This window comes from Urocitellus parryii, chromosome 3 (genome assembly GCF_045843805.1).
Source record: "Urocitellus parryii isolate mUroPar1 chromosome 3, mUroPar1.hap1, whole genome shotgun sequence".
Taxonomy (NCBI): domain Eukaryota; kingdom Metazoa; phylum Chordata; class Mammalia; order Rodentia; family Sciuridae; genus Urocitellus; species Urocitellus parryii.
Genome location: NC_135533.1, coordinates 211308467 through 211334194, shown reverse-complemented (window position 1 = coordinate 211334194; position 25728 = coordinate 211308467). Strand labels below are relative to the sequence as shown.

Here is a 25728-nt window from a genome sequence, read left to right as displayed (position 1 = left end):
TGGATCTGGTGGGGGTGGAGTCTTGGGTGGGGCCAGGTAGTTGATGGGGGGGAGTGGGCGGGGCCAATTCCTATGTAAGCCTGTGGAATTGGCCCAAGGGCCAAGCTGTGGGCGGGGCCTGTGGGTGGTACCCACGGCAGGGATGGTGCCAACTCCTTAGTAGGGTTTGTGGAGTGGGACCAAGGACTCGTATTTGGGCGGGGCCAACCTCTGGTAGAGTCAGTGGGCGGGCTCAACCTCTAGGCGAGGCAGGTGAGGGCGGGGCTGGGTAAGGACTTAGGGGATGGCCCATCTTTAGGTGGAGTCAGCCCTTGGGTGGTAGTTGGAAGGCTTGCAGTTCCTGTAGATTCTGACTTTTCCCAGGGATGGCAGAACCTGGCGTGTTTGTGTGGGGGTCTGGTTTTACATCTGTCCGTAGTGACTTACCTGTCTTGGGAGGTGTTGTATACTTGTACTGTCTGCAGCTGTGTGTGTGGATAAGGGTCTGGGTAGTTGTTGATTTGTTGGCTCCAAGTTTGGAGTGTGTTCTGAGGGGTGTCTGGGTGTGCACGGGTGATTATGTGGGGCTCTGTGACACTTAGGCCATGCAGATATCCGGTTGGTTAAGCTGTCTCTTAAGTGGGACTGTGTTTGCAGTGCTGCAGGGGAGGGGGCAAGCATTCCCTGTAGCTGTGCCCACTGCACATCCCCAGGGGGCGCCATTCAGAGAGCAGACAGCATGAATGATGCCTCCTGGAGTGCTGCAGCGTGGTGGCAGCCCTCGTGGGCGGTGCTTTCAGGAAGTGAGTGTGCAGGCAGGTGTTCGCTGGGGAGCGCACATGTCTGTGGGTGGACGCTCGTCTGGAAAAGTGTGAATGTGAGGGTGATTGTGTCCCTGAGGGGGGGTCAGGCAACTGAGAATGTGGCTGTGTCTCTGGGTAGGGGTATGTGGATGTTCCGGGAAGGGGTGTGTGTATTTGGACATCTCTGGGTGAGAGTGTGAACATCCCCTTATGGATTTGTCAGGGTATGATTTTGTCCAAGGACAGATGGCTGTTTATGTTTGTTGAAATGTGTGTCTGTGGGCGTGTTGAGTGTGTGGCTATAAGTATATCTAGTATCTGGGTGTCTGTCCCTAGGGTTGTGTCTCCTGAGTGTGAGTCTCCGTTCTTGGAAGGGGTGTGTCCATGTGCTCCGTTCTACCCCTATGACCGTGTTGGACGTCAGAGTTGACTGTCTCCTCTGCGTGCACATGTGTGTCATGTGTGTGTAGGACTGAGGGCCTTTGGGTGTCCGTGTGGCAAGTGCCTGGGGTGTGTGGTAGTGTCTGTGGAAGGTGTGTCTCGGGGCATTTGTGTGTCTGTGTGTCCAGGTGTGTGTTTCTGTCTCCGGGTGTGTATGTGGAAGGGCTGTGTCCTGCTTCCCTCCCCAAGTCCTGGCTGAGGCCCGTGGGCTCTGGTGCCCCTTTAACGCCCCCCCACCCCCAGCACCACCTGACTCCGCATGCAGCCTGCCAGTGCTGCAGTGAGCGCACGCACACGGTGCACACACAGAGCCCCAAGCCTCCGCAGCCTCCTCCCGGGACCCTGGCCCGGCACCCCCCCATGGGCAGGGGCCCCCTGCTGCCTCCAGCCACTGCCGCAGGGGGGCCCATCAGGGCCAGTGGCAGGCAGACCATGTAACCAGGGCTGCCACAGGGAGCGCGGAGGGGAAGGGAGCCCCCAGCCCTGCTGGGCCGGCCCAGGCCCCTCCGCGGCTCCCTCTTCCACTGCCCCCCCTGCCCGGCACCCCCCCCCCCCCCCCCGGGCTGTTCAGCCCAGGACTCGCCAAGCTCAGCCTCTGTGTGCGGCAGCCCCGAGCGGGGCTCAGGCTCCAAGATGCCCCTGGTTGATTTCTTCTGCGAGACCTGCTCCAAGCCGTGGCTGGTGGGCTGGTGGGACCAGGTAGGGGAACGCAGGGTGGAGGGTGGGAAGGAGACCTTCCACCTTGAACCCTCTGGCACCCTGGATGGGCTGTGTGGACAGCTGTGCACATGTGTGGCCCAGACCCGAAGGCTTATGACTGTCTCTAGTGTGACCAGGACTGGGCGTGGATGGCAGGTAGCTGGGGGTGTGTGGCCTCCCTTGGGAGAGCGGATCTCTCACTGGGTGTGACTGTGGCATTATCTGGATGTATATGTGTCTGCAGTGGAGTGTGTCCTGCCTGGGTCATGGTGTTTCCCTGTCTGCAGTCCCATGTCTCTGACCGTGATGTCGTGTGTTGGACTATATTTGTGAGCCATAGCTACCTGATGTTTCTAGGGCATGTGACCCCAAATATCACTGACTGCCTTATTGGATGTGCCCCTTGATTTGCCTGTCTGGGCTTTATGACGCTGTGTAGGACGGGGGCAGTCTGGGACGCTGTGCAGTTGTGAGAGAGATTTGTGTGTGTGCGTGCGCGCGTGTGTGTTATTGTGTCCGGGGTCTCGGGTCAGCACTGGGAGAAGTGACCACCCTGCCCCAGTGTGGGCCACCCTTCCTGGCTGGCGTTCCCCCTGCCTTGCTGGACAGAGTCTGCTCCTGATTCGGGGACACTTCGGCAGAGCTTGGGGGCGGGGAGCCGATGCCCTTTCTCCTCCATGCACAATGTCACAGCAGAGGCCTGTGTGAAGTAGCATGGGGGGACCATGTGGGGCCCCCAAGCCCCCTTTTGGGTATGCTGCATTCATCTGTGCATCTCTTCACCTCTCTGGGGTTGGGGAGAGGGCTATGATGGGAACCCCTCTCCCCCTTCCCTGGGTGACCGAGCTGGGGTTTCTTTAGCTAATCATTCTCCCATGCCCTGGCATGGCCAGACCTCTTCCCTGAGGACTGGGCACTACGTTCCTCCTTCCAGTCTTGGCTGGGACTGAGGACAGGGATCCCACAGGGATTAGAACTGGGGTCTGTGTCTGACGAGACCTGGGCCAGGGGTGTCTGTGGGAAGGCAAGGGTTAAGGGGCTTCTGGCTTGCCCCCCTTTCCCCTGCTAGCAGCTGGTTGGAGGGGGAGTTGCTAAGGAGACTCCCATCACCATGGAGACGGGATTCTCCTAGTACCCCATTGGTTCCCTGTTAGGCAGGAGCCCCTCCCTTCCACAGGTGCCCCTCTGGCTCCTCTTTGGGAGGGGACTGGAAGGGGAGCCCCTCTTTCCTCAAGCAGAGAGGATTATGCTGATATCAGCACCACCCTCCTGGGCCTGGGTCCCCCATTCAGAGCTGGGAGGAGAGGAAGGGCTGACCCCCTCCCCTCTAGCAGCTGGTAGAGGTCTGAGGCGTGAAATAGGAGGGGCTCCTGGGGTCTTCAGGAATTTGTGGGAAGGGCTGGCACACACACCCCACCCGCAGCAATGACACCCTGTCACCCCTTCCTTCTTGGCTCCTTCACCTTAGTTCAAGAGGATGCTGAACCGAGAACTCACACACCTGTCAGAAATGAGCAGGTCAGGAAACCAGGTCTCAGAGTACATTTCCACCACGTTCCTGGGTGAGTGAAGGGCAGCATGTGGAACAGGGGGGACACCTGGGCTGGAGGGGTGGCCCAGCCCTGTTGATGCTGACCCTGCCCCTTAACTCCTCAAAGGTCAAAGTCACTAGGCTTAAGAGCTCCCACACTCATGAGGCCCCTAAATTAGTGGGACCACAACTTCTGTGGAAACCACAAATGAGAATATCTTGGGGGGCTAGGAGAATAGCTCAGGGTCAACATATGCAAAGCCCTAGGTCTCATCCTCAGCACCAAAAAATCTCTAAGCCCCTCCAAACTCAGTGGAACCCAATGGAATTCTCAAACTCTAAACCCCAAGAGAATATTCACGCCCCCTGCTCAAATTCAAATAGAATTTCTAAATTTTAAAAGTCAATAGATCATATATAACAAATTGGAATAAAAAGTAATAAAAAAAAGAGGGGAAATCAACAGAACCTACAAACTTGGATTAAACATCCCAAATTTAGAAGATCAAGAGTTGCCCAAACTCAGTAAGTTCTCAAACTTAAGGAACCTCTGAGCTTCAGAACTCTAAAAGTACTCCCCCCGCAAAAAAAAAAAATCTTCAAGCTGAAAAACCTCTGAATTCAATAGATTCTTCCAATTTGATTTGGCCATCCTTCCAAATTCCCAAACCTTATATCCCCAAACTTCAGAAGATCTGTAAGGAGCTGGGTACGGTGGCACACACCTGTAACCCCAGTGACTTGGGAGGCTGAGGCCTGAATTCAAGGTTGAGGTTCATAAATTCAAGGCCAGCCTCAGCAATTTAGTAAGGCCCTGTCTCAAAATAAAAAATAAAAATAAGAAGGTCTGGAAATGTAGGTCGGAGGTAAAATAAACCTGCAAGGGATCCCCAAACATAGGGTTTGGGGCTGGGGATATGGCTCAAGCGGTAACGCGCTCTCCTGGCATGTGCGGGGCACTGGGTTCGATCCTCAGCACCACATACAAATAAAATAAAGATGTTGTGTCCACCGAAAACTGAAAAATAAATATTAAAAAGAAAAAAAAAACATAAGGGTTCATTGGAACCCTTAAGCTCATGGGGAGCTCAAACCCCTTCTGACTTCTGAACCCAAAGGCCCCCAAACTAAGGAGATTCCTGCACACTCAGGATAATTTCACCAACTCCAAATTCAGAAGATACCTCCAGCTCAAAAGAGAGGGTTCGGAATTGTGGAGTGTCTGCCAGTGAGTGTGTGGCAGGCCGCAGAGTTCTGAGGATCCTGCCAATGGGAGCTTGGCATGCAGATGACCCCGTCAGGTTCTGTCATTGACTGGAGGTCTCAGGTCACAATAGGTGTCCCTGGCCAGGCTCTGGAAGGCTTTGAAAGCTTAGGAGGTCTCCTGGGACTGGCCCCCAGGCAGGTGGTTGCCAAGGGGACCATGGAGCCAGAGATTCCCTTTCCCTCCTCCCTCCCAGTGATGCCCCCTCCCACCACTTCGCTCAGCCACCATGGGGGTGTCTTCCCTGGCTGAGAAGCTTCCCTGAGTATCCAGAGCAGGCAGTGGCTCTCCCTCGGGAAGTCACCCCACTTCCTGACTTCTCACACTACCTGGAGACCAAACCTAGCAATTGAGCTGGGGACACCCCATAGCCCTGGGCCAGTGCCAGGGCCCCTGACCCAGCCCACCACTTCCCAAAAGGATTCTTATAGCCCCTTTGGTATTCAGCCCCCGAGCGCCCATCCGCCTGACACCCAGAAGGCTTTTACTCTTTTGGGTGAGGCTTCTGAGGACATGGGGTGGGGTGAGGTGCCTCCCCAGGAGGTCCGGTCACGCCTGTCCCCCATCTTCTGCAGACAAACAAAATGAAGTGGAGATTCCGTCACCCACAATGAAAGAGCGAGGACCCCAGGAAGCGCCGCGACAGAGACCCTCCCAGCAGCCCCTGCCCCTGGGACCACAGTTCCAGCCCATGTCACAGATCACGGGCGTGAAGAAGCTGATGCACAGCAGGAGTCCGAACACTAGCGTCCCACGCTTTGGGGTGAAGACTGACCAAGAGGACCTCCTGGCCCAAGTGGGTGGGGGCTCAGTGGGGACAGAGGCCTCTAGGTGCCCAAAGAAGGACTCCATGTGGGGTCATATCTTAAGCCAGGGTCCCCGGAAGCAGAGCCTGAGATGTTGAATGATCTAGAGAGGATGGAGAGGATAGAAAGGAGGAACGCAGAGGTGGCCTCAGCCTCCGTCCACAGGGCGATCTGAGGAGTTGAGCCCACCCTGACTCCGTGCCCTGGGCCTTCAGAGCCCTGAATTAGCTATTGGCTAAGGGCTGCCTCCAGGGATGGATGGCATCACCCCCTCCCTGGGGGCAAGAACAGTTTTCTAGAGAAAGGGTCAACCATAAGCCACCCAGCAAGCAACACTCCCCAGCAGCTGGGGGACAGTGGCGTGGATCTGGACAGGGCCCCAAGAGTGTCTACTACAGGCAAGAACTGGCTTTGGCTTCTGCCGCTTCCAGAACCCTTAGTGGCTCGCTCTGGTGATGTTTATCATGACCCTCTTTGAGGCTGCCACTGGTGTGCTGTGTGCTCACCATTCAGTCACCTTGGGGTTCTTGAGCGCCTACTGTGCATCAGGATTGTTCTAGAGGCTGGGTAGTCAGAAAATGAGCCAGTGTCCCTTCCTCCTCCAACTCGAGGTGGGGGACTCCCGAGCAGTTTAGCTTAGAGACTGAGCTGGGTTCCCATCATCCTGGCCTTGCCCCTGTGAGCCACACGATCATAGAGAAGTAGTCACACCTCGGTTCCCTCAACTGCCGATGGTGTTTGGTGGATAATAAGCACTTCAGAAACAGTGCGTGGGTTAAACTCTGTGCTCCTGGCTACTCTGTGACAGGGACGGTGCTTCCTTTAGACCAGGGTTCATTGTTCCTAGGAAAGGGTCTCAGGGCCTTGGACCTGGCAGGCTCCTGACCACCAACCTCCATCTCCACTAGGAACTTGAGAACTTGAGCAAGTGGGGCCTGAACATCTTTTGCGTGTCCAACTATGCCGGAGGCCGCTCGCTCAGCTGTATCATGTACACGATATTCCAGGTGATGGGGGCAGTGGGGAGTGGGCCGGGCTGTGAGGGGCACAAGACAAGGTGCTCCGGGCCGGCAGGGGTCATCGCCCTGCCCCTGCCCGCCCCCAGGAGCGGGACCTGCTGAAGAAATTCCACATCCCCGTGGACACAATGGTGACCTACATGCTGACTCTGGAGGACCACTACCACGCCGACGTGGCCTACCACAACAGCCTGCATGCAGCTGACGTGCTGCAGTCCACCCACGTGCTGCTGGCCACGCCTGCCCTGGATGTGAGAACCTGCCACCTCCCCCGTCTCCCAGGTCCCTGTTTCCCTCTGGTTTTCCGTTTCTTTCTTAGTGGTGCCAGGGCCTTGTGCACGCTAGGCAGGCACCCTACCACCTGAGCTCGAGCCCCAGCCCTGGTTACCGTTTCCACTCTGTCCCCTGACCTCCGTCTCTCTCTGACTCTGTTCCTCTCTGACCCTCATCCTCCTCTCTGACCCTCATCCTCCTTGACTCCCATCTCCTTCTGACCCCCGGTCCCTTTCTTGTCCTGTCGCTCGTCCCCTTCATTCTAATCTCGGTCCCTCTGCCCCCATCTCCCTGCCCCCAGGCGGTGTTCACTGACCTGGAGATTCTCGCAGCCCTGTTTGCAGCTGCCATCCATGATGTCGACCACCCTGGGGTCTCCAACCAGTTCCTCATCAACACCAGTGAGTGGCCCTCCTGGGGCGGAGACAGCTGGGCTGGGAGCAGGACGGGACCAAATGGAAGTGGAACTGGCTAGATGGGGGCGCTGGGCTGGCACTCTGGAGGCAGTGCCCACTGGGCTGACCCAGGGCCATCGGGCACAAGGCAGGGTGGCACCCATGGTTCCCTTCGCTGACCTCTTTGGCCTGGCTGCAGATTCGGAGCTGGCACTCATGTACAATGACGAGTCGGTGCTCGAGAACCACCACCTGGCCGTGGGCTTCAAGCTGCTACAGGAGGAGAACTGTGACATCTTCCAGAACCTCAGCAAGCGCCAGCGGCAGAGCCTGCGCAAGATGGTCATCGACATGGTGGGCGGGGCGGGGTGTGGGGACAGAGTGGGAAAGGAAGCCTTTGAGGTGTGGGCTCTGGTGAGGAGGGGGTCTGAGTCTCAGACGAACCTCCTGAAACCTGGTCTGAGCCTTAGGGTTCTGCAGAGGGAAAACGGCCAAGGCCTGGGCGGGTCCAGTGGGCAGCTGGTGGGCGTTGGCGGCCCCTGTGACGCCCCCTTGCCCCACAGGTGCTGGCCACAGACATGTCCAAGCACATGACGCTCCTGGCTGATCTAAAAACCATGGTGGAAACTAAGAAAGTGACCAGCTCAGGGGTTCTCCTGCTGGACAACTACGCCGACCGCATCCAGGTGCCCCACAACCACCTTACAAGGAGACTGGACCCTTCTACTCCCCCAGCCCTTTAGGTCTGGGTAGCTGCCCCTGCCTTAGCCTCAGCGCCCTTCTCCTGTGCTACCCGTCCTCTGTTTCTTTTTCTCTCTGTCCATCTTTCTTTTCCAACCCCGCCTCTCCTTCCCTCTCTCCTCATCACCTGCATCTCTCTCCTGCACCATCTCCTCCTCCCCTCTCCCCACTCCTTCCCCACCTCTCTCCATCCCTCCCACACCTTTCCCTCTGCTTCCTCTCTTCCTCTTCTCCCCACCTTTTCTCCCTGTGCCTGCACCAGGGCCCCTCTCCAGACTGAGATGGGGAAGGGGCTCTAATGGGTCCCCCTCCCCTCCCCCATGCAGGTCCTTCGCAATATGGTGCACTGTGCAGACCTCAGCAACCCCACCAAGCCACTGGAGCTCTACCGCCAGTGGACGGACCGCATCATGGCCGAGTTCTTCCAACAGGGTGACCGCGAGCGCGAGCGGGGCATGGAGATCAGCCCCATGTGTGACAAGCACACAGCCTCCGTGGAGAAGTCTCAGGTGCGTGCTGAGGGCAGTGAGGACAGGGGCCAGGCCAGGCCTCCCCCTCCGCTCTTGGCCTGAAGCTCTCACATCCGGGAGGGAGGCCGTGATGTCGAGTATTTCTCCTTTTCCTTTTCTCCCTTGATGGGAAATGAGCCATGTCTGCCCCCCTGCAGGGCAACTTGAGCCCCTGCAGTCGCATGCTCTCAGGCATTGCCAGCCGATTGACAGCATCCACCAGAACCCCATCTGCCTTCTTTTCTTGTTACTATTTTTTCAGTTGTTGAGGGAACTTTATTTATTTTTATGTGGTGCTGAGAATCGACCCCAGTGCTCACACGTGCCGGGCAGATGCGCTCCCGCTGAGCCCCAGCCCAGCCCCAGCCATGCTTCTTACCTGGCTCTTGCATGCAGACCTGATGCCGGTTCTGCCTCAGTTTCCCTGGAACCCCACCAGTACCGTCTCAGTGGGTTTAGAGGTGATTGGTGGTGTGCCGGCTTAGTTTAACATGGAGGGAGACAGGACACGGACTGGTGAAGGCTCGCGGCCAACCTGTGACGGGAGCGTTTCTCACTTTGCTCTCTTTGGCGAAACCCCAGCTGGTGTCTCTGTCCTTTTCAACCTGGGCCTCCCAATCCTTGGTGGTGGAGGCTGCCCTGGGCATCATGGGATATTTAGTAGCATCCCTGGTTTCTACCAGAGCACACCCCACCCTCCACGTATAACAACTAAAAATGCCTCCAGGCCTCGCCCCATGGGCCTGGTGGAGTAAAATCAATCTGTTAATCTCTCAAAGACATACCAGCCAGGCAGGGTGGCACGTGCCTACAATCCCAATAGCTCAGGGCTGAGGCAGGGGGATAGGGAGACCCTGTCTCTAAATAAAATACAAAAAAGGACTAGGGATGTGTCTCAGTGGGTAAGCGCCCCTGGGTTCAACCCCCAATTGATGTGTATATGGAAGTGTCTCATTTATATCCAGTTTCCGTTTATATCTCCTGTGGTTTTCATTTCTGGCCTGTGCAAGGGTTTGAGGAAGCAAAATTGCTAGGTCAAATGTTTTTGATTTTCTTAGCTCTCACCACACGATGGTGCCATCTGCCGCAAGGGCCACCTGTTTCTACCTCTTCCCTCCCCCAGGTGGGTTTCATTGACTACATTGTGCACCCATTATGGGAGACGTGGGCGGACCTCGTCCACCCAGATGCCCAGGAGATCCTGGACACATTGGAGGACAACCGGGACTGGTACTACAGTGCCATTCGACAGAGCCCGTCACCACCACCTGAGGAGGAGCCCCCAGGGCTGGGCCATCCAGCCCCACCGGATAAGTTCCAGTTTGAGCTGACGCTGGAGGAGGAAGAGGAGGAGGAGGCATTGGAAACGCAGGGATTGTCTGTGGCCCAGGCTGGATCCCCAGCTGAGGGGTCATCCACGGCCCAGGGACAGGAGGCGCGCTCGGAGGCAGTGGTAGAAGCGTGTTTGACGCAGGGCGCAGACTCAGCGCGGGATGCACCTGTGACTCAGGATGGAGCTGGGTTCCAAGAAGAATCCGTGGATGCTGTAAGCTGCTGCAGCTCTTCTGCCCTGTCTCTTAAAAGCCCCCTTCTGCCTGCCTTGAGGACCCCAGAAGAGGCCCCGGGCCTCCCGGGCCTCCCCTCCCCGGCGGCCGAGGTGGGGGCCCAAAGAGACCATCAGGCTGCCAAGAGGCCCTGCTGTGCCTGCACCGGGACACCAGGGGAGGACCCCCCCATCCTTCCGGCTCTGGGTGGGTGGGGGTCAGGTGGAGACCGTACCTGAGCCCCAGCCCCCTGACCCTGTGGCCCTCCCTATCCGCTCTCACCCCCATCTTCCTGCAACCACCTCCTCCGATGCCTCGAAGACTCTTGGCCCTCCTGAGAAAAAAGAAAACAGAAAAGCGGGGGGTTTTCTCTTTTCTTTTTTTCCCCTTTCCCCCTGCCCCCACCCATGGGGCCTTTTTTTGGACATGGGGGCTGGGGAACGAGGGGCTGAGGTCCCAGAAGGGATTTTATTTTTTGAATTTTAATGGTAACATTTTTAGAAAAAAGAACAAAAAAAAAGAAGAAAAAAAAAGGATGAAACACAGCAACTGTAGACGCCCCCATTCCTGGTTTCTCCCTTCGCCTTCAAGCCCCTGCCCGCCTCCTGCCCCACCCCAGTCCCAGGCTCAGTCTTCCGGCCCCTTGGGCTTCTCCACTTAGACCCAAGCACAGGCACGGGGCCCCTCCTGGGCTTTTCTTTGGAGTTTTGGAGGGTCTCTAGAACCCAGCGGGGAATAGCCATTCTGGACAGGGCCAGGGGTGGGGGTGTCGCCGTGGGAGCCACTCACTGCCCCATCGCAAGTCTTCCACTCATTCTGCACAAGTCCAGCCACACACAGAGGGGTCAGCACAGCTGCTGACTGTAGGGTGGTGTTGCCACACCGCCAGCTCCGCCCGAGACTTGAAGACACACGCACACATGCACACGCACACACGCACACACACACACCCTCCTTCCAGCTGCTTCTCCTCTTGTTTCTGCCTTAATGATTCCTGTGGCCATAGCAGACAGGGTCACAGTGGCTCCCCGCCTACCTGCTCTGGGGGTGGGGTGGGGGCCAGGCCCAGAGTCCCTATCCCAGGCCCACCCCCTCAGCGTCCTCCTGACCCCCTTCCACTTCCACACTCTGACTCCAGCCCCTCACCTTTTGCCCTAGGAGGAAGCAATAATGGTGTATACCCACATCCCCCATCCTGGGCAACCCTTCCCACCCTGGCACCAAAGGATTTTCTCCTTTGTCCCCCGACCTTGCCAAGCCTCTTCCCCTATCTAATCCCTGAGCAATATGACAGACAGATGCAAGGCCATTTTTTTTCCAAGCCATGGGGGACTGTTGGAAAGGAAGGACCCCACCCCTCCCCCTCTGTGTTCTTCAATCTGGTTTTGCAGCCAGATGGGGCAGGGGCCTATCTCATTCATTGCCTGTCCCCCCAATTCTGAGCACACGGTACTGTAGCCCCCACTTCTCCAGCCTTCCATCTGTCTGTCCACCCATTTCCCCCTGCTCCATAATGCTTAACAGGGTTCATTTTTGTAGTGAAAGTAGTTTGTCCCAGCCGGTGACCAGAATGGGCCTTCCCCTCCCCCCCCCCTTTTTTCTTTCTTTACTTTCTTTTTTTTTGTATATACTGTAAGGTTGGTTTGTAAATTATTCTACAAAGGCAAAAAGGGAAAATAAACTCGCCCTTCCCTGGCTGACCCAGTCAGGAAGGTGGGGCAGGGGCTCCCGAGGGAGGAGTCCCCACCCTGCTGTATTATACATACTGTACCATAGTCCCAGGCAAGGGTGCACTCTGCAATTTTATGGGAAGTTGTGTCATCATAGGGGCAAGGGCTGGGCAGAGCCTGCCCCCTGCCCCTTCCCCAGGAGCAGGGGTGACTGGTAAGAGACCCCCAACCCAGTCAGGGTGGGTGTAGGGCCCCTGTGAGCTGCTGGCGTGTTGTCCCCTTTGATGATCAGTCTGTCAGCCCATTGATGGATGATCGATCATTCGATCTTGTCACCAATTAAACTGAGACTTTCATCAATGTTCCTGGCTGATGTGGCTTCATTCCCCATCTTTGTTGACATGCCTCCCTTGGTTTGCGGAGATGGTGAGTCCTATTCCCACCCCTCCCTGAGCAGGTGGAACATTGTGAATTGGTGGAACTGTGCATAGAACTCAGGTTGGCCCCAAACAACACAAGTTCAGACTAAGAAGTCTTCCTGGCCCTGGGTCTGGGATTCAACCCCGTCTTGGTGCATGCAAGGCAAGCACTCTACTGTGAGCCACACCCCAGCCACCACCAACCACGAAGTCATTAAAAGTCAACAGGCCTGGGTAAGCCCCACTTTTCTCACTCAGAGCGAATAGGACACGGTGCTTGGGTTCTTCTGGTACCCAGCAGTCATCCCTAAAATTCCAAGGGGACCTTAAGGAGACAACCCCTCCACTGGCTACTAAGAAAAGATCTCAGGCCAGATTCTGCTGAGCTAATAAATTTGATGAACAAGTATGAAAGAATGTATACCTATGAAAGTCCCAGCATTCTGTCCATTTTAATGTTGGTTCCCTTCACAGTGAAAAAAAAAAGTGGGGGACCTCAGTGGTAAAGCACTTGCTTAGCACGTGCAATGACTTGGGTTCCATCCCCAGCATCACAAAAATAAACATGGATGTAATCTCAGCTATGCAGGAGGCTGAGGCAGAAGGATCACAAGTTCGAGAACAGCCTGAGCAACTGAGTGAGATTCTGTCTCAAAAATGACTGGGTAGCTCGTGTTAGAGCACCACTGGGGTCCTTCCGGTACTGGGAAATAAAAATCTGTACTGAATATGCATAGACTTTGTTTTTATGGCATTGTTCTCCAAACAATGTAGAATAACAACTATGTACACAGCCTTTGCTGTGCAGATGATGATATGGACAGATGACAAAGTCTATGGAGGACGTGTGCAGATTGTGTGCAAATACTGTGAGTGTGATTTTACATAAGGGTCTTGAGTATCTGCAGATTTTGGTGTCCATCAGGGTCCTGGAAACAATTGCCTAACGTTACCAGGGGGCAACTGTACCATTAATTCCACCCATCAGAGCTCATTTTGGGGCGGGGGAGGTACTGGGGACCGAACTCAGGGGCACTCAACCAATGAGCCCCATCCCCAGCCCTATTTTGTACTTTATTTAGAGACAGGGTCTCTCGAGTTGCTTAGCGCCTCACTGTTGCTGAGACTGGCTTTTGAACTCATGATCCTCCTGTCTCTGCCTCCTAGCCACTGGGATTACAAGTATGTGCCACCACACCTGGCTTCAAATCTCATTTTTCCAACTTTCTCTTTTCTTTAATTTTTATTGTTGTCATTTTTCCAACTTTTATTAGGCTAACAAACCCCTAGTATCAATAAAAGGGTCCTGGTGTTGGTTACATACTAATGAACAACATTTGCAGGTATAGATAAAGATATGGAGGGTAGAATGTTTGTGATGTGGTTTATTATACTGATTTGTCTCTGGATCTTTTTTTTTTTTTTTTGTCTTTCAGTTCTATATCTGAGTGATCCACCCCAGCCCTGCCTCTGGGCTTTAGTAAACCAAGATACTCATATGCAGCATAGTGCTTAAGTGCTTAGATACAATCAATCACTAGATGTGTGTAAGGTGAATGTTCTGAGAATGAGAGCATCATGCCTGGGTCTAAGGAAATGTAGATAGAAAGATTGACCTGCTTGACCTGCCTAAATTGTCACTAGCCACCAAGACTCAGCTTTTTGTCCCAGCGATAGGGGTGATCTTTCCATCCTTCAGTGGTCTACTGTAAAATAGAGGGGCTAGGGATGAAGCTCAGTGACAGAGCATGTGCTTAGCATTCTTAAGCCCTGGGTTAAATCTCTAGCACACACACAAACGCAGACCACACTCCCAGACTTGTGGGGAGGGGTTCCCTGGAATGAGACTGTCCAATCAAACTTTTCTCAGATGATAATGTTCTATATCTGAGTTATCCAACTCAGCCACTAGTCACATGTGACTGTTGGGCACTGGAAATGTACCTACATCTGAAGGAATTTTATGTTTCCTTTATATGAAGTAGTCACACTTGGCCAGTGGCTACTGGCTAGACATGCAGTTCTTGAACTAAGCCAGGGAGTTCACATAAAGGACAAAGAGTTCGCCTGCAGGATTGTGGCAGCAGAATCCCGGAGGAGTGGGGGCCATCCTGGATCCAGGGGAGAGAAGCAAAACTGGAAAACTAGGTAGAAGTTTCCAGGGAATCTGAACTTATGCAAGAAGCAAAGAGGAGGCACAGACATTGTCCCTAGAGAGTTTCAAAAGGAGGCAGATATGGGGAAAGGGCATTGGGTTGGGGGTCAGGAGTGACACCACCAATTCCAGCCTTCAGAGAATGGTTGAGTGGACTTGGGTGAACTTTTTTGCTCTCTGCCTCAATTTACCCAGGTGTAAAAAGGGCAGTTGTGATGTTCCAAACACTTCTTGTGTCCAGACATGGTGACAGGTTGAGAAAGTGGGTCAAAGGGTGAGAATGGTGCTAATCATCTGCTGGCTCCTTAAAATTGCCCCCCCCAGAAGGGGGTTACCTTCCCTCAGGCAAAGGTGACCCAGGTCAGTAGAAAGTAGCAAGGAGACCTTGAAATCTAAATAGGACCCACGGACCTAGGGAAGGAGTGGAGATGGTTCATTCTCTGAAATTACTTGAGTCTTGGGTAAGTGGTACCCCCTCTCCCAGGGGGCTCAGGCTTGTGATAAACTCCCCACCCAACCCAGGACTGAGGCTGAAGCCCAGGGCCTCAGGCATGCTAGGTAAGTGCTCTACCCCAAAGTTCCACCCCCAGTGCTTCCTTAAATTATATTTTGAGCCAGAGTCTCATGAAACTGCCCAGCCTGGGTGCTGGGCTTGGTGCTGCACACCTGTAATCCCAGCAGCCCTGGAGGCTGAAGTAGGAGGATCATGAGTCAAAGCCAGCCTCAGCAACTTAGTGAGGCCCTAAGCAACTTAGCAAGACCTTGTCTCTAAATAAAATAAATATTTAAAAAGGTTGGGAATGTGACTCAGTGGTTACGCACCACTGGATTCAACACCTGTTATCAAAAAAAAAAAAAAAAGTTGCCCAGGCTCGCTTCAAACTTGAGACCCTTCTGCTTCAGCCTCCCAAGTAGATGGCGTACGGGTGTGCAGCAGGCTGTGGTAAACTCTTTAAGGAGATTATCTCATGGACACTCCGTCTGCCTTTGAGATGTGTACTATCACTGGCCTCGTTGCAAATGAGGAGACTGAGGCCTGGGTCATGATCATAATAGCAGGGGAGGGAAATAACTGCAAGTCACTAAAAATGGAGTGACAATCAATCAAATATTTAACAGATGGATTTTATTGGGGAGGGTGAGGAGAATGGGGTGAAATTCTTGTTTTTATTCTCAAATGCTTTATGGGTTTTTTGTTGTTAGTGTTGATATTTTATTTCATTGAGACAGGATCTCACTCTGGTGCCCAGGCTCAAGGTATACTCTTGTCTCAGCCTCCCAAGTAGCTGGTATGTGTCTGGGATCCCCGCTCAACTCGGATACTTATGTTATTATTTTATGTACATAAAACCTTGAGATATGGGTCCGATTTCACCCTCTTTAATAACATAAAAACAGCTGAGTTCTGGGGTGCACAACTATAGTCCTAGCATCTGGGAAGCTGAGGCAGGAGGATGAGACCACCCTGGAAAACACAGGGAGATTGTTACTCAGAAAACAAAAATGTATTTTTTTAAAAAAAGAAAGAAAAAGCATAATGAAGTACAAATTAAAGTAAAACACTATTTTTCTCAGGTGTCCTCATCTATTAGCAAATAATACAAATATGGACCATTTGTGGGGCAGGCACTTGTTAGTGTTGGTAAGAGCTGACACACAGGGCCTGGGGCTGGGGCTCAGTGCTAGAGTGCTCGCCTAGCATGTATGAGACGCTGGGTTTGATTCCCAGCACCAGGTAAATGTAAAATAAAGATATTGTGTCCATCTAAAATTTTAAGAATAAATATTTTTTTTTAAAAAAAGAGCTGACACACACAGCTTTCTAGGGGTATCTGACAACATTTTGTAAACTTTTTTTTTTTTAGTTGTAGTTGGACATAATACCTTTATGTTATTTATTTATTTTTATGTGGTGCTGAGGATCAAACCCAGTGGCTTGCACATGCTAAGCCAGCACTCTACCACTGAGCCACAGCCACAGCCCACTATCTGACAATATTTATCAAAAACATGACAACAATGCATGCATTTTGACTCAAGCTTGGAGGTTTATTAAATATCCTTAATGAAACAATTGGATGAATATTTAAAAGTGAAAATGCCCAATGCCCAAAATAAAAGGCATTGCATTGTAGTATTGGTCAGAATAAAATAATAATTAATAAGAACCCAGATATCCAGCATTAGGGAGTCATTAAATTATTCTTCACCTGTATGTTGGCTCAATATGCAGTCATTAAGAAAGATGAGCTGAGCTGGGACTGGGGCTATAACTCAGTGGCAAAGCACTTGCCTAGCATGTGTGAGGCACAGGAGTTCGATCCTTAGCACCACATAAAATTGAAACAAAATAAAATCATATATAACTACAGAAACAAATTTAAAAAGATGAGCTGGAGGGCTGAGGTTGTGGCTCAGCGGTAGAGCACTCGCCTAGCGCGTGTGAGGCGCTGGGTTTGATCCTCAGCACCACATAATAATAAAATAAAGGCATTGTGCCCAATTACAACTAAAAATATATTTTAAAACAGATGATTTATATATGGTATAGTACCAGGGATTGAATTCAGGGACACTCTACCACTGAGCCACTTCCCCAGCCCTATTTTGTATTTTATTTAGAGACAGGGTCTCACTGAGTTGCTTAGGTCCTCACTGTTGCTTCAGCTGGCTTTGAACTTGCCATCCTCCTGTCTCAGTCTCTGGAGCCACTGGGATTACAGGCATGCACCACTGTGATGGCTATATTTACTTAAATGCAAGATGTTGCCAGAACAGGTTTCAAAACATTCTTTACTATATGACCATACTTTAAAATATGTGCATGCGTAGGAACTGCAAAATAATAATAATAATAAAAAGAAGAAGAAAAAGAAAAGAAGAAATAAAAATAAGAATATATGCATAGAGGAGGCTGAGGAAGGAGGATCTCAAGTTCAAAGCCAGTCTCAGCATCTTACCAAGACCCTAAGCAATTTAGTAAGATCCTCTCATAAAATAAAAATCAAGAGAGCTGGGGATGTGGCTCAGTGGTTAAGCGCCCCTGATTCAATCCCCAGTACCAAATCAAACAAAACTCACACAAACAAAACAATCTGTGCACAGAAAAAGAACTTGCCCATCAAAATAGTAACAGTGTCACCAGATGCCATGGCAGATACCTACACAAGCTATACAAGCAGAAGAATCTAGTTGCTCAGGACCTTGCTAAATTGCTGAGGCAGGCTTTTTTTTTTTTTTTTTTTTGGTTGTTGTTGTTGTAGTTGTTGTTGTTATTGGGGGTTGAACTCAAGGGCACTCGACTTGTGCCACATCCCCAGCCCTATTTTGTATTTAGAGATAGGGTCTCACTGAGTTGCTTAGCGCCTTGCTATTGCTGAGGCTGGCTTTGAACTCCCGAGCCGCTGGGATTACAGACGTGCTCCACCCAGCCCGACTCTTTTTGTTTTTAGTGTAAATTATCACTCCGCTTTTAAAACAGCCCTATCAAGTAGTAACTATTATAATAAAACGGGTCATTGACAATCAGGGAAGGGGGTAGGCTTGAGCGCGCCAGCCCTCGAGCGCCCCCCAGAGTGAAGCTGGGGAGCTACAGCAGGATAAGGAAGCAGCGCATGCGCAAAACAGAGAAGCACGGAGAAGTGGAGCCAGAGGGTTGCTCCCGCGCTTCGATTGGCTGGCATGGTTGTCATTAACAGAGAAGACGCCAATAAGGGAGCGACCGCTTCGCCTTTAGAACCCAAAGACTAAAAGAGCAGAAACGCCGCGGAGTTGGTGAGGCTGTTGAACTGACCCTGGCATCACTTCCTTCTTGAGAGGGACCCCAGCGTCCTCCTCCTTTCCGCAAAGAACCCTGGCATCAGTCCCCGTGCCTGAGGGGAACACTTGGTGTCATCTCTTTACCCTGAAAGTGATCCCAGGGTTGCTCCCGTGTCCTTGGGGAAAGGGGGAATCCTGACGTCATCCGCTCTTCGGGAGGGGATCCTGCTGTCAGCCCTGGTTACTGGCCCCAGCACTGTTCTTCCTGCCTACAGGAGACCCGGGCATCATCCCATCTTATTGGGGATACCCCTATCTTGTTCCTTGCCGAGGGGACCCCAGGAGTCATTCCCTCTTCATCAGTTCTCCACAGCATTGGAGATCAGCATTGTTCCTGAGCAGGACTTGGCCTAATCCCCTGGTTTGCTGAGGGCTGCCTGTCATGGCTCTCCCCACACCCGAAAGGGGTCCATCATCCCCCTTTTTTTCGGAGAGCAACCCCTTCTTCCCATCCGATTGGAGGCAGACCCCTGGGAGGGCTTCGGTGGTCCCCATTGATGTAACAAGTCTCAAAGCCCCCTCTGGTTCTCCCCTGTCTTGCCCCCCAAGGTCGGGAAAGGGGAAGCTCACTCCTTACAGTTGGAGGGGGAGTGAAACTAACTGATAAAGGAACTTATATCCCATGTCCCACGAGAAATCATTTAAGGAACTTTAACTGTTTCTTCCGAAATAGAAACCATAAGAAAGATCTACAGCTGCTTTAAATATATTTATCAGGTGCTTCGCACAGTTCCTGACATCATCAGCAGGTACTTATTGAGTAGCTGAATATGTGCAGGGCTGTCACCTGGAAGAGGTATGACTTTGTTCCCAAAAGTCCCAAGAGATCTGATAATAGGGCTTCGTTGTGGCCAGGTGTGGTGGCTCAGTCCTGAAATCCCAGCCACTCAGGAGGCTGACACAGGAGAATTGCAAGTTTAAAACCAGCCTCAACAATTTAGTGAAACCCTGTCTCAAAATAAAAAATAAAAAGGGCTAGGGATGTAGCTCAGTAGCTAAGTGTCCTTGAGTTCCATTCCTGGTTCCAAAAATAAATAAATGAATAAAAAGTGTAGGGGGGGGGCCTCCCTTGTGTTGAACTGAAATCCTAACAGGCTGAATAGCTACTCTTCCACACAGCTGGCAAAATCCACACCCTTGCAGAAATATCTGGAACACTTGGTCAGTTCTACTTAGTGCCACACATTTATTTCTACCACCATTGTGACCAAGTTCAGGGCTGGGGATGTAGCTCAATGGTGGAGCACTTGCCTAGCATGCACAACGCCCTGGGCTCCATCCTTAGCACTGCAAAAAAGCAACCAAAAATATTGCTGCTTCTTACCAAATATGTGTGGATAATAACAAGATAGATTGACAGTGGAATATGGGGAAATGGAGAGATGGGGGACAATCAAGGGGGACAAAGAACAAGCCGGTTCTGGAGATCTCATGGACAATAATATAGTTAACAATATTGTATACTTGAAATTTGCTTCAAGGTAGATCTTTTTTGGCAGAAGTTACTGGAAATTGAACCAACCCAAGGGTGCTTTACCACTGAGCCCTGTTTATTTTTTGTTTTGAGACAGTGTCTCCCAAAGTTGTGAAAGCTCTTGCTAAGTTGCCAAGGCTGACCTTGCACTCGAGATCCTCTACCTCAGCCTCTTGAGCTGCCACATACCCAGCCACAGGGTAGATCTTAAGGAAAGGAAGAAAGGAAGGGGAGAGAAGAAAGGAGGAGGAGGAGGAGAGAGTGGGAGGGAGGAGACAGAAAGGAAGGGACAAAGAAAGAAAAAGGGGAAGAGGAAAGAGGAAAAAGAGGGAGAGAGAATGAGACAACAAAGAGTGCGAAGGAAAGAAAGAAAATTAGGTGAGGGTGGAATGTTAGTTAGCTTAATTGTGAATATTCACAGTGTATATGTAAATGAAATTATTCAGTTATACACTTAAATATATATATAACTTAAAATTTATTTTAATTGACACAATTGTATCTTTATGGGCTACAGTTGTAATTTAAATAAATGTATACAATTATAATGACCAGAGTAACTGGCATATGCACCATCTCAAATATCTATCCTCTTTGTATTGGGAACATTAGTTATTTTAAAATATACAAATAATTATTTCAACCATAGTGACCTTTCTCTGCTACAGAATGCTATAAGTTTTTCCTCCTGTCCAATTGCACCCTGGACCCACCAACCATCCTCTCTCTATCCCCTATAAGTTATAGCATTTTATCCCGGGCTCCAATAACTTACAGCATTTTTTCCAGAGACTTAAAACAACCATGCTATATTTTCTCATGATTCTACTCTACTCCAAGTGGTATTGACTTGATACATTCATAATCAGCAGGGAAGCCCATGGGAGGCTGGCTGGTGCTGGCATTGACTGCTGGCTGGGCCTCTCTCTCTGCATGGCCTCCTGTTGTCCCATTGACTAGACCAAGCATCTTCACATAGTGACAGAGGCATTCTAAGAGGACAAAAGTAGAAGCTATGGAGTCTCCTAAGGCCTGTATTAGGCAGCTTCATGTTACTAAGCTGAAATACACAAAGCAATTAACTTAGAATAAGGTTTGCCTCCGAAGTGGCACGTGCATATGATATCAGTTACTCAGGAAGCTGAGGCAGGAAGATCACAAGTTCAAGGCCAGTTTGGGTAATTTGGCAAAACCCTATCTCAAAATGAAAAGATCTGGGAGTGTAGCTCACTGTTAGAGCACTTTCCTAGCATGTGCAAGGCCCTGGATTGATCTCGCACACTAAAAAAAAAGTTGGTATAATAAAATCAAAGTTAACAATCAATAGTGGACATGGAGCTGGGACTTGAATTTGGACAAGTCCTTTAAATAGGAAGCTTTTTAACACCTTGGAAGTTGTATTTGACTTATAAGAAATACAAATTGCTCATGAGTTTTGAAGAAATCTAATTTAAAAAGTAGCAACTAGCCAGAGTATTGTACACCCCAGAGATCTTTCAGTTTTGTTCCTTTTCCAACTTGTCTTCCTTGCAAACAGGATGCCCACAGGGGTTGCTGCACTCCTTCTAGAGAAAACTTCCAGACAGCCCAGGGGATCCGTCCTGAGGTACAAACCCTCATAGAATAAGACAGGTATGGCTGACAGAAGCACTGATGTTTCACAGGTGATGACAGCCAGTGAGCAATTTAGATAACAAAGTGTGGTGCTGTCATTAAAGGTTATTATGAGCATTCTAACCTAACGACCTTGATAATTTGCCCAAATGTTATAGACTTCCAGTACTTCCAGCATTCCTAATCAGTAACACTTCATTTATTATTGCTGTAGTTTGGAACTTAAGTGGCCCCCAAAGGTCCATATATTAAGAGTTTAAGTCCTGGCCGGGCACAGCAGCACACACCTGTCATCCCAGTGGCTCTGGAGGCTGAGGCAGGAGGATCATGAGTTCAAAGCCAGTCTCAGCAATGGCGAGGTGCTAAGCAACTCAATGAGACCCTGTCTCTAAATAAAATACAAAATAGGGCTGGGGATGTGGCTCAGTGGTCGAGTGCCCCTGAGTTCAATCCCTGGTACAAAAAAAAAAAGTGCCCAGACTGGCACTTTTTAGTATAGCCTTTGAGAAGTGGAGAAGGTCTTCAGATCACTGGGGACATGCCCTGGTAGGAATTATGGGGTAATCACAGGACCTTGATCTCTTCCTCTTTGTTTCATTTTCTGCCATGAGGTGAATGGTTTTGCTCTGCCATCCACTGATGTCATGATGTTCTGACTTGCCACAGGCCCAAAAGCAAGAGGGACAACCAATCATGGACTGGAACTTCCAAAACTATGAGCCGAAATAAACCTTATGTCTTTTTTTTTTTTTTTTAAGAGAGAGTGAGAGAGGAGAGAGAGAGAGAATTTTTAATATTTATTTTTTAGTTCTCGGCGGACACAACATCTTTGTTGGTATGTGGTGCTGAGGATCGAACCCGGGCCGCATGCATGCCAGGCGAGCGCGCTACCGCTTGAGCCACATCCCCAGCCAAAACCTTATGTCTTCATCAGTTGATTGTCTTGAATATTTGTTATACTGATGGAGAGCGGATTAACACAATTATATTCTTTACTGTGTTTCAGGTGCCAGGCACAATGATACCCACTTTATAAATTAGGAAAGTGAGGAACAGAGAGGATTTGTGTGCTTCATTTAAGTGCCAGAGATGACTCTCAGGTTTCAACTATAACAAATATCTGAGATGATCAACTAATAAAGAGAGGCTTATTTCAGCTCTTGGAGATTCCACACAGCACCACTATAATCCCATTGATAATGGCAACAAGACCTATGAAATGCCCCTTTAGAAGCCCCTGTGCAAGCCCTTTTGGGGAAAATTATAAAGCTTTCCTGAGACATCAAGGACTTCTTTAAATAGAGAAATATACTATGTTCATGAGTAAAGAAACTTACTATTATAAAAATATAATTTCTCTTCAACTCAATAATTTTAATGAAACTTAAGGTTTCAAGATTTTTCATGGAACAGGGCTGGAGCTACATGTAGCTCAGTGGTAGGGTACTTGCCTAGCATGTACAAAGTCCTGGGTTTTATCCCCAGCAATCCCTCCCAGCAATCCTTTCCCCCAATTTTTTCCCATGGAAATGCATTCTTCATAGTGAGGAAAAAATATGCAATAAAACCCAAGATTATTTGAAAAAGGGTACTTTGTCTATCTGACATTAAGACATGCTACAAATCAGTAATACTAATAATGGACTTGATGCAAAGTGGACTTTAGGTCAATAAAACAGAATAGCCCAAAACAGAAGAGTCCCATACATATATGGGGGTTCCTTATACGGTACAGACAGCATTTCAAACTATGGTTCAAGATTCAAGATATGGGTCCTGGGTTTGTCTCAGTGGTGGGGCACTTACCTCACACATATGAGGCACTGGGTTTGACCCTCATCACCACAAATAAATAAATAATAAAGGCTTTGTGCCCATCTACAACTAAAAATATTTTTTTAAAAAAAAGGTTCAAGGGCTGGGGATGTGGCTCAAGCGGTAGCGCGCTCGCCTGGCATGCGTGCGGCCCGGGTTCGATTCCCAGCACCACATACCAACAAAGATGTTGTGTCCGCCGAGAACTAAAAAAAATAAATATTAAAAATTCTCTCTCTCTCTCTCTCTCTCTCTCCTCTCTCACTCTCTCAAAAAAAAAAAAAAAAAAAAAAAGGTTCAAGAAATGGTTTGAGGGGCTGGGGATATAGCTCAGTTGGTAGATTGCTTGCCTTGCATGTACAAGGCCCTGGGTTCAATCCCCAGCACCACAAAAAAAGAAAAAAAATAGTTTGAGAAATAAGTAGTTGGTAGCAACTGGCTATCTATAGAGGGGAAAAAAATCAAATTCCTACACTTCATAACATGTATACCAGCAAATTCCAACTGGATTTAAATATATATATTTTAGTTGTATATATATAAATATATTTTAGTTGTAATTGGACACAATACCTTTATTTCATTTATTTATATGTGGTGCTGAGGATTAAACCCAGGGTCTTGCACGTGCTGGGCGAACGTTCTACCACTGAGCCACAACCCAGCCTGCCAAGTGGATTTTAAAACAATGTAAAGCCAGACGTGATGGCATACGCCTGTAATCCCAGAGGCTCAGGGAAGCTGAGGCAGAAGGATCACAAGTTCAAAGCTGGCCCCAGCAAAAGAAAGGTACTAAACAACTCAGTGAAACCCTGTTTCTAAATAAAATACAAAATAGGACTGGGGACATGGCTCAGGGGTTGAGTGCCCCTGAGTTCAATTCCCGGTATCCCCACCCCCCCCCCAAAAAAAAAGTAAAAACAAAATTTAAACATATTTGAAAAAATATATTTTGAAAAAAAACTTGATAACTGTACTAGTTGGGATTCTTGATCCTAACAGAACCAATAACAATAACAAAAAAAAAAAAAAAAAACCCTGTTAACTTTGATTTTAAAAAAAAGGAATTAATGTATTGGCAGGAGACAATAAGTTAACAAGTGGATAGGATGCTGCAGAAAATAGCAAGAATCAAAAGTCCTGCAGGGTGCCATGGCACACACCTGTAATCCTAGCGACTCAGGAGGTAGAGGCAGGAAGACTGCAAGTTTGAGACCAGCCTCAGCAACTTAGCAAGACCCTGTCTCAAAACAAAACAAAATGGATTGGGGATGTAGTTCAGTGGTGCACCCCTGGGATAAATCCTCAGAACAACAACAAAGTCCTTTAAGATCACACAAAAGGAGACCAGGTGTGGTGGTGCATGCCTGTGGCTCCAGCTACTTTAGGAGGCTGGGGCAGGGATCACTGGAGTCCAGCAATTCCAGGCCAGCTGGGGCAACATGATCTGACCCATCTCAAAAAAAAAAAAAAAAACGGAAAGAGACAGGTACAAGGGAAGATCCACCAAGGCACAGGGCGATCAGTGTGTAAATGTGACTGAATTATAAAGAACTAGAAACAGCAGGAATGTGGAGCTGAACCCCGTCCTCAGGAATATGATGTCACAGCCCCTGGGAGAGTGCTCTGACAGCGCTGGTGAAACTGAGCCTGCCCTGCCATCTAATAAGTCCCACCTCTAGCATCCACCCTGAGAAATGGATTGACGCCTAAAGACACGTGCCTAAGGAGCAAAAAATGGGAACAACCTCAACAGTGTCCACAGCCAAGAGATAAAGAGAATAGAACATGGTGTCCTGTTGGAAGGAAGTGGCAGGGCTGGGGGTGGAGCTGAGGTAGAGTGTCTGCCCAGCTCCTGCCAGGCATTGGGCTCCATCCCCAGGAGAGCGGCGGTTGGGCACATCACAGATTAATTAAAAGTCTTACCGAGAGGGAAAAAGCAAGTTGCAGAATACAGGCAACATTATGCCATACTTTCTATGTGGAATGTGGCACACAGAGCATGAATGCTAAGTTTGTTTCTTAAGATTAAAAGGTTATGGCTCAGTGGTAGAGCACTTGCCTTGCATGGGTGAGGTACTGGGTTCGACCCTGAGCACCACATAAAAATAAATAAATCAAATAAAGGTATTGTGTCCATCTATAACTAAACTTTTTTTTCTTTAAAAGGCTGGAATAGAGAAAGATTTCAGCTTTCTCTGTAACATTCAATTTTGCTTCCATGATGAATTTTATTTACGCACTACCACCTCTGGCTTTTGTCCATTTAATACCCAGTCACCCAAATAAAATTTCAGAAAAATGGCTAGAATTTTTTCAAATTTAGAAAGCATATTAGAGATCATCTGTCTTTAAAATGTGAACTGTCTGTCTGGTATGGTGGCACACTTGTGAAATTCCAGTTCTTGGAAGGCTGAGGCAGGAGGACTACAAGTTCAAGGCAGGCTGGGCAACTTAGTGAGCCCCTATCTTCAAAAAGAAAAAAGAAAAAAAGGGCTAGGGATGTAGCTCAGTGGTAGAGCATCCTTGGGTTCAGTCCTTAGCACCAAAAAAAAAAAAAAAAAAAGGTGAACTGCATTAAGGTATGAAATAAACCTCAGGGCATCCTGGGAGATGTGTCAAAGAGTTAGGTCACTGGCTTCCAGAGCAGCTGAAACTGAGAGACAATTGTGTGGCTCACCTGGGAGAGAAAGGGCAAAATGTGGTGAGTAGAGATTACAAACTGGTTTCAAATACAAACCCTAAATTGAAGACTTTT

General features: G+C 49.7%; 1 protein-coding gene and 1 long non-coding RNA gene across 6 annotated transcripts in view; both read left to right on the top strand.

The window, feature by feature from the left end:
• Window positions 1-12732, top strand: part of Pde4a (phosphodiesterase 4A) — a 35097-nt gene extending 22365 nt beyond the window's left edge. For 2 of the 4 annotated variants that reach the window (XM_077796387.1, XM_077796388.1), the window contains 9 exons: window positions 3391-3484; window positions 5293-5513; window positions 6432-6530; window positions 6629-6793; window positions 7117-7216; window positions 7410-7564; window positions 7774-7896; window positions 8278-8460; window positions 9584-12732. In XM_077796387.1, the coding sequence (XP_077652513.1) occupies window positions 3391-3484; window positions 5293-5513; window positions 6432-6530; window positions 6629-6793; window positions 7117-7216; window positions 7410-7564; window positions 7774-7896; window positions 8278-8460; window positions 9584-10243 (1800 nt within the window). In that variant the 3' untranslated portion in view covers window positions 10244-12732. The remainder of the gene's footprint in view (window positions 1-3390; window positions 3485-5292; window positions 5514-6431; window positions 6531-6628; window positions 6794-7116; window positions 7217-7409; window positions 7565-7773; window positions 7897-8277; window positions 8461-9583) is intronic. The other 2 variants (XM_077796385.1, XM_077796386.1) reach the window with 2 other exon arrangements.
• A 7317-nt stretch (window positions 12733-20049) lies between these two features.
• LOC144253693 (uncharacterized) lies at window positions 20050-24041 on the top strand. 2 transcript variants are annotated; one of them, XR_013343368.1, is made up of 3 exons: window positions 20050-21465; window positions 21515-23064; window positions 23266-24041. It is a non-coding gene; the product is annotated as an uncharacterized LOC144253693 (long non-coding RNA). The 2 variants fall into 2 exon arrangements; XR_013343367.1 differs by having other exon boundaries at window positions 20050-23064.
• Window positions 24042-25728: the final 1687 nt, after the last annotated feature.